Here is a 9,376-nt window from a genome sequence, read left to right on the forward strand (position 1 = left end):
TCACTGCCTTTTCAGGACAGGTTCGTCTTTTTTGCGTTTTCTCAAATCGCCATCCGGAAAACGACCAGCGGCTGGTTTCATAGGAAGCTCTGAAAGAGGTTATTATTAATGGTCATTTGTATTCCAATTAACGTTTGTAAACTGGAATTAACAAAAGCATCATTGCAGCTAATCACATCTTTTCTTGTTGCAGTTGACAACTTCAACTCATATCTATTCGACATTAGCGCGATAATTATTGAAATTAGCCAGCCCATCGTGAATAAGAATAATAATCAATCATAATATTTGAATAGCAATTCGAACAATAGGGGCCGGCCGGCTACTTACTTTGGGCGTTCGAACAGCTTTTCACCTCCTTTGGACAATTACGAATGTCTTTTTCACGACAAGCTCTGTACCGAATCGAAGAGCCGTCCGTTGTGGCGCAAGGGCTCCACTGGGTCCACAAGCCGGCGGCGGGCAAATCGAACAGAGCTTGGGAGAAATTTTTGTAAAATTTTTTCGACAAACGTCTTCCACCTAAACAAACGATTGTTTTTAGGATGTTCAATTAATTTTCCACATATCCGATGAAAATTACTTCGTCCACAGCCTAGTTCAAAGTACATAACCGCAGCTTCGTCTTCAGTATAGACGTTCGGTTGTGTGGAACGACTTTCAGTGTTCAGAATACAATTTTCATTGCGATCCTTTTACAGAAGAGAATAAATTTTTTGAAAAGTTCAAAAAAATAAACTGGAAAATTTACTTCTTGATAAAACATTCCAGATTTGCAATAAAAGCCCAAATCTTCGGTGGAAGTGAGACATTTTTCCACGCATTCACTTTCTGAAGAAGTCGTGATGACCGTTTTAGCAAAACCAACCAGAACATGTCCAGGTGCATAAATGAAATTATTCGGACATTGGCTAACAAGTTTTTCTAAAAATGTTCAATTTTCTGTACAATTTTTCACTCATTCATTCAACATATATATATATATATATATATATAACTTTAGCTTACCTGGGAAACATTGAACCATCATGTAGGTGCTATCAGCGCTCGGTTGTAAGTTTCTGATATATTCAATTTTCGTATCATCCAATTTACAAGTGGTTCCTTCATAAATTAAAGAAGCACATCCGCCTTTTATTTCCAGAGGCCTTCCTTCGGCATCCTTTTGTAGAAAAAATGAATTATTTTTCAAACGAGAGAAAAAAATGCACTGATATTATCAAAATTTTCTACTTTATTATCAAGACAAGCTGTTGCACAATCTTTCAACGTATACCCGCTCAGGCTGATCGCTTCTTTGGCATCCGGATCGGTATAGCCGCTGACTTCTATAATTTTTGGAAGTTCACCTTCTTTACAAAGTGCAGCTGCCTCTTTTTCCGGTTCTTTCCTTGCTCCGCATTGGCCAGTTGGTCTGAAAAATTACATTTTCAATTTTAAATTTTACAAAAATACTCTTTTCATGGCGAAAATCTTCGAACATTTAATGTAATAAGAAAAACAAATCAATTAATTTATCATTTCCATTTGTATAATTTTAAATTTTACTTGGTAAAACCACTTTGTAAATAAGTTTATTACAAAAAATGCAATTTTTTTCAGAACAGTCGTGTACTGTCTTACTGTAGTGAAATTTATAATGGTTCATTTTTTTACATTGCATAAAATAATCTTTGAAACATTTATTCAAAGTATGCATAATTTATGCAAACAGTATCTATCAGTTTGACGTTTCGGAGGAAACTGTTTCGCAATATTTATATTCTTTGAACGATGCAAACAGAAAAATTGCATAATTTTTGAACATCGATTTAATTTTGACCCGTCTATCCTTTTCTTTCTCGACTAAAATAGATTTGGTTGATTGAATGTGAAATTCATTTTTTTTCTTTTCTTTTTGAACTGTTCTGCTCGAAATTATAACTTCATTTTATTAGATAGATTGATAATGTATGCAAATATTTCTAGCCGTATCTTTTCTCGACTTTTATTGCTTATCTGTTTGCTATTTGCTACTAATGTATTATCTGTTCAACCGAATAGAATACTTTATTCTAGCTGATTAATAAATAATTCCAACTGAATATTTATGAAAGAAACAGATTTTTGAATTTTACTTAATACAACATGTACTATAGTATACTATACTGTAGTGTATTTTTAAAGAAAAAATGAAGTTTATGAAGATATTATAAAGACCAAAATATATACATTCATGTTATATATTAAATTATAAATACTTTGTTGAAATTTTCTTCCTTGAAAAAAATATGAACCTTATAAATAATTATCTACAGAAAGCTGAAAATAAAGTTGATGCACGTGATGCGGATCTAAAACAAAGCAAACAGTATCAACATATAAACATGTAAATGTGAACATGTGAAAATAGAAACCGTTCATCTGATTTTTATAAATATATATTTTTTAATCAATGATGATAAACTTGTTTTTGAAAGTTGAACTTAAATATTTAATAAATAATTAAATTTGCAATGTTTATTTATGATGATTAATATTGATTTTCAGAGTGAAACTTGTTTTATGAAGATGATGTTGCATGAAATAGATGAAAATGGAAACGTCAACAAGAAACCGTGAAGAGTAGAAGTTACGTTATTATTATTATTATTATTATTATCTGACTGAAGCTGCAACACATCCAATCATCATTGTCATCATCATCATCATCATGCTAAGGTAAATTGCTATTTTATTACTGAAGATATGATTGTGACGAGGATGACTTATTTAGGTCTAGTTTAATTTTAGTCTGAGCAAATGACCTAATATGATGTGGGTGTGTCGAGCGGGGTTAGCAAAAAAGAATTTAGGCAATATACCTGATGTGGTGTCATTTGCAAACCTAATTTTCCGTTGCTTTCAGACAATGAACATGTCTTCTGTTTATACATATATATATATGAAGAATGTTCAGAATAAATTATCCTTAAATCTGAGCTAATAATTAATGAATAAATGATCAATAACGCTGGTCGTTTCGGTTATTTTTGAAAAAATTATTAAACTAATCATATAATTAGTTTTTTTTCTTGGGTTTTTGTCATTTTCTTCAAAATTGAATAATTAATTGCACTTACACGAAATAAGATCGAGTTTCGTATTTGGTAACAATTTGCGGTTGGGATTTTCCATCGACGGCAAATAAATCGCACGTTCTGTATGCAAAATCGTACACAACTGCCCGGCAACAGTAAGGATATTCTGCGGATTGTTTTTCCAAGCACAGTTGCAAGCAGTCCTCGCATGTGATCGGTGTGCGTCGCTCAAATGGGAACCCTTGAGCAATTGAAAAACCAGGACTGCAGGAGAAACATTTCAAATCTAAAAATAACCGCTTATCAATGCTTTGCATCAGCATGGAGAAAAAAAATAACTAGTGATCGAAGTTTCAAAAGTGAAATTCTTTTATATTATAATTAAACGGATAAAATATTATTAAAAAAGAAATGCTAAGATGCATGTAGGTGAATCAATTATTATAATTTCTTGTCTAATCTTTTTATATTCAATTTCAATAGATGGAAAAATTATTGAAACAAGAATAATGTTTACATTGTTCTACATCATTTGAGTTATATTGAGTCAAATGTGCTACTGTTTATTGCTGTTTACTCAATTTGAACATCTTGAACAGAAAAATCTTTGTATAAATTGAAAAATCACACTCCGATTATAATCATGCTTAATCGAAATAAAAAAAATTATCTCAATTCACTTCGTATAATTCGATATGTTGCACAGAGAAGTGAAAAAGAATCTCTACTAGATGAATATTTTTGCATGAAAAATGTTCGTTTCTAATCACTATATGGAATAAGTAAAATAGCTAATTAAATAAATTAAAGTTCAGCTTACCGACATAACAACTTGATGCTGTGGGAATGTTTTGTGGTGGACGTCCAAAAGAATAAAGCGGAAGTTGTTGTTGGAATACATTGGCAGGCATTCCTGCACCTCTGTCTGCGCCGTAGGTAGGTCCATATCCACCGTTACCTCCAACTGTTCCAACAGCACTACCATAACTTGGTCCAGAAGGCACTGGTTCACTGTAAGATATCGATTGTGATGGTTGTAGTTGAGCATCGTATGCGCTTATCCACGGCAACAGTGACAACAATATGGAGCTAAGTTGTAACAGCATAATGCTCGAAGTCCAAACAGCACCTGAGTACGATACCATTCTATTGGCAGTGTATATATATAAATATATATATATAAGTATATACCTATATACTTATATATATGTGTATGTATATATATATATATAGGTATATATATTTATTTATATCTATATATCAATGATGTATGGGAATGTATGTGGGTACTTATATATATATATATATGTATATATATATGTGTGTATTTGTGTTTGTGTGTGTGTGTGAATATATGTTTGTTAGAAAGTGAAAAACAACAGACTGACTGTGGACGCACTATACGTACGTACGATTTCCGGCCCGTTTAAAATAAGTAGAATAACCTGCTATTCTTGACATGGTTGAAAAATTTTTGGCACTATTTCACTGAACGTTCAAACAGATCGACCGACTTTCGTGTCATGGTTCTGAAATTATTCCTTGTCACACCTAGTTTGATTGTAACGCCCTATCAGATGCTTAATTAATGAGCAAATTATGGGAATCTTTGGTTTTTTTTTTCTGATGCACCCATATGCTGAAAAGTCGGTGCCCCAGTGGTGAACATTGTTACCTGCGGGCATGGATCCGCCAGTGACCCATTCCATTAATGAAAACCGTCCACCTCCCCTAATTTTCATAACACGGCGCACATTTATGATTGTGTTGTTGTTGTTGTTGATGATGATGATGATGTTCTTCGTATAATTCGCTTTTTCTAAGTCTAGTCATTTGATTCACCCTAATATATTGGAGAAGCGTGTTTTTCACAATAATTCGGCCCCATTCAGAAAAGCGATGACTGTCAGCGTTTTCAAGTTACCATTTTATTAAACACAACCGTCCATCCCATTCAACATTTCCCACATTGTCTCGTTCAAGCATGAAGATGTTTGAATTTAAGCTCCAGTCAACTCTAGACCCGATTCTTTTTCTGACCTAAAAAAGTTTTCCATTGTAATTTTTGTTTGCAAACCACTTCTGACCGTTGCTTGCACAACAAATTACTGTAATTGAACTGTGACATTTTTCGAGTATTTTTTTAATATTATTTTTTTTACAAAATCAAATTTATACATGTCGAAATTTTGGCGGTTAAAAGTTGAAAGTTGAAAAAAAACAGAAAAGCAAAATTTTTTGATTTTAAAGTAATTTTTTAAACCACATTCAATTGATATATTACTTTCCACTACATAAAGTACTGTACTATTTTTAAAAATAAAAAAGGTTGAATGAAGATAATTTGAAAATTTCAAATGTGCCATGCGTATAATTAGTCTGCAATCAATCTTAATATTCGATTGGTCTAATTCCGGTAATAGAATAAATTCTACGCATTTTTTAATAATCGATGTGAAATCTTTGCACTAATTTGCTCATCAATTTGTCCATTCATTCAATTCATTCATTCATTCATTCATTCATTCATTCATTCATTCATCAGCAATCTTTGGAAAATATGAAGAAGAAGAAATATTGGGATTCCATTTCTTTATAGTTTTTATTTTGTTTTTAATAATTTCTTTTTTATGTCTTTAATAAATCAATTTAAACTGAAGTTGAAAGCTGAAATAAAAAAGTACGAAAAGCATTTTTCTCATACAAATTTAGCGCAACAAGTTTTAAATTGCTATGTGTGAACTTGAAGATGATACTCAGTAATTAGAATAATAATATATTGCATTTTCTGCTTTAAAGCATCATCATCATCAGTTTAATCGGATGCGAATTGTAAATTTAACTGAATCAACATTTTTTTGTCTTCATGAATTTGAAACGGAAACAAATTTTATGAATGATTTAGTCAATTATGTTCGCTTCAAAAGGATAATGGATTTCCGTTTAATAGAAATGAAGGAAATTGTTTACACAAAAGAAACGAACCTATTTTGATAACATCCGATGAATGCATTTTAGTATTTATTTTTGCTTTTGGTAGCAATTTCACGCTCGTCGAAAAGTGAAATTCTGAGTAAACTGCAGAAAGCAAAATTTGAATTTGCCAATTTCGTTCTGCATTTAGTAGCATTGATAAAAAGTGCTTTTAATTTCCTGGTTTAGCAGTGCTTGCAGACTCAAATGTTTGATTAACATTTCATTAAAAAAAAGCTCATTTTCTTCAGACGGAAATTGCCATCTTGTTTAAATTTAGCGATAAATTTCAAAATTAGGAAAGAATGCTGCATGCAATGCAACTTTGGTGTTGCTGTTTTTTTCCTTTTTTGGAATTGGGTTTTCAGTTATAAATCTTAATTTCCGCAACGTTGACCTTAATTTGACAGATTGCGTTCAATTCGGTTAATAGTGAAAAATTTTTTCTTCGCCATTCGCTCTGCAAAGTATTAAGTTGATCCGCTTGCAGAGCCGGCAAATGAAATAAATAGAGCGAATGCATTCTTTTATTTCAAACTTCATCGGCCAAGAATGTATTCCCTTCTGAAGGATTTACGATCAAAATTCAATCATAACACATTTTCACAAGCCCGTGAAAATATTCATCTACTGTTCATTTTTTGTCCATTTTCCTTTAATCAATTTCATATTTACAAAGCAGTCTTTAATATTTATAAAACTCGACGTTAACATGTGTGCTTCGTGTTTTTGCTAATGTAAAAAATGAATAGTACAAACATTATATATATATATATAAGAAACAATGATAAACACTTGAGCATAAAATCGGTTTGTTTAACATATTGCTTTGACAGATAATATTGATGCTAATTTGAATTAGTTGTTGTTCAGAATATTTCCTTTTTTTTAAATAAAATGACTTCGAAAACGTTGTAATTTCGAGCATTTAAATATGGATTTAAATAAATGCACTACGGTGAACCTTCTCTTCTTATAAATAAATTCAATTGCTGTTGTTCACATGAGCATTACAAGAAGTTGTTATGGCAATGCATCTGTAAATTTTTTTCTCGAATCTGATTAATAAATTTCTTTAAATAAAACAAACTCCATCATTGTTACTTAGTAGTTTTAAAATGGATATTTGTTCTAACTAACTTTTCTTTGAGTGCATAGTTTATTATTAAGCACATAATTTATGCCGTATAAACGTATTATTAACTGTTTAAACTCGTCTTTAAATGAATATTGTTATTTTTTGTTCAGGTAAATATTTCGATAAATATTACAGTATGGAATTTTACTTGCTCTTCTACAGTAATCTACATTTTTTATCATTTCCAGAAATTATTATTGAAGTAATTTTTTACGTTGATACATCATAAATATCCATAAATAAGCCTATTTTGGCAGATAAGAATTCAAAATTTGCTTCCATTACATGTTTTGTTTTGTTTTCCTGCTTTTAATTGTATTATGATATTTGTGCATTCTTTACAATAATTCCACGTTATAAACGAACGTCCGTTTGTGAAATAAGTTTAAATTTTCATCAATATTTATTTCAGCCTTAACTTTTATCATCTTAGTAATGGTTTTTTTGTTTTCAACGACCAGTGATCTGGGTGATAGTTTAGTGGTGTAATTTAATTTCAAAAAGTATGCAAGTTGTAGTAATTTTTGAAACGTATTTGTTGTTGACGTCAATAGGTAATGTTAATCCTAGTCAGACAGCTGATGTTTCATCAATATTGGTTATTCCACTTTAGAAATGTTGTTCAGAAGTTCAATAATTATTGTTAGTATTGTTTTTTGTTTAAATATTAAATTTCAGTGTATTCAAAATAGCCTTTTAAATGCTAGAAGTGATTGTGATTTGTATTTTGGTAATTTAAATCTCAACACTTTCTTGTCAAAACATGTGTACAGCTACACTGTTTTTTGTTGAACTTAGTTTCATTTATGTTACTGTATATTATGTAGGGTTTTGTTTTGTAGTTTTCGCAAGTTTGAAATAGCAGTTTCGTATGTGGTAAGTGAAAAATGAAGAAGAAGAAAAAGAGTCGTAAAGTGGAAGCTGGTCATTTGCTTATCAATCATTTGATTAGAAGATCTGCAAAAAGTAACTGTGGTCATTTGTATGGGAATGAAGAGATGCAAGTGCCGTTGCGGTCGATTACAGAGGAGACGAATTTGGAGGAATTTTTCAGTCGTGCCGAACTGCTCGGTTCGACATTTGCTGCGGAACGCATGAATGCGATTGTGGTGAATAATTGTTTGCCGAATAATGCGAACCAACGTGATGCTGTCTACGTTCCGGAGGATGTCGAGAGTGAGTTGAAAGTGCCTCGACGACCCGACTGGCATGGGGCGAAAACAGCTGAATCACTGGCCGCCGAGGAGCAGCGGATTTTTACCGAATGGCGTTGTCGCTTGAACGCGCTCCATGCTAAATCCGGCCTAGTGTTGACACCCTATGAAAAGAATCCGGATATTTGGCGCCAACTGTGGCGCGTTTTGGAGATCAGCGATGTTGTTGTTCAAGTGTTGGACGCTCGCAATCCGTACATGTTTCGTGTGCCCGATTTGGAATTGTATGTGAAAGAATTGTCTTCTGAGAAGAAGATTTTTCTGCTTCTCAACAAGGCCGATTTGATTAGTGCTCATCAACGGAAACTTTGGGCGAATCATTTCAATACTGTTCCGAATATTTCCTATGCATTTTGGTCAGCTCAGAAGGTGATGAACCGACCGACCTTTGATGCAGAGGTAAAAGAGGATGTTGAAGTTAATGCAGAGGATGATGAAGAAACAGCAGCAGAAGAAGCGGAAGACAAAGAAGATGAGAAAAACAAACATCAGTCCATTGAAATTGTCGAAAGTGGAGAAGATATTAGTGAAGAGGTTGACTGTGCTGTGCGAAATGAACAAGAGCTGTTGAGCATGTTCAAAAGTCTCAGAAGTGACCACAGCCGACCCCTGGTAGTCGGTATGGTCGGATATCCGAATGTCGGCAAGAGTTCAACGATCAACAAGTTGCTTCAACGGAAAAAAGTTGCAGTATCGAAAACACCGGGCAAGACAAAGCATTTGCAAACACTGTATCTAGATGATGAGCTTATTCTGTGCGACGCGCCAGGTCTGGTATTTCCTGCGGCAACTTTCCGGCGGGAACATATGGTATTGAACGGCATGCTTTCTTCGAATGTTGTTAGCGATTACGTCACACCGGTGAGGCAGCTGTGCAGTGTGTTGCCGTTGTACGTGTTCGAGTCGATTTATGGCATTGTGCTCAGTGAAGAGCAGCAGGCAGCAGAACAGGCGAACCCTGACAACGCAGATGTACTTTTGAATGCGTTGGC

The 9,376-nt window shown here is 33.1% G+C and overlaps 1 protein-coding gene across 1 annotated transcript; it reads right to left on the reverse strand.

Moving 5' to 3' along the window:
• Positions 1–4,204, reverse strand: Tsp_06151 (putative PAN domain protein). The gene is made up of 8 exons (XM_003380385.1): positions 3,880–4,204; positions 3,102–3,345; positions 1,234–1,414; positions 1,009–1,210; positions 752–924; positions 584–692; positions 331–522; positions 1–89 (listed from the first exon to the last, which is right to left on the reverse strand). Exons 1-8 carry the CDS (start codon positions 4,202–4,204, stop codon positions 1–3), a joined length of 1,515 nt encoding a protein of 504 aa, XP_003380433.1.
• Positions 4,205–9,376: the final 5,172 nt, after the last annotated feature.

This window comes from Trichinella spiralis (genome assembly GCF_000181795.1).
Source record: "Trichinella spiralis strain ISS 195 chromosome Unknown Scfld2, whole genome shotgun sequence".
Taxonomy (NCBI): domain Eukaryota; kingdom Metazoa; phylum Nematoda; class Enoplea; order Trichinellida; family Trichinellidae; genus Trichinella; species Trichinella spiralis.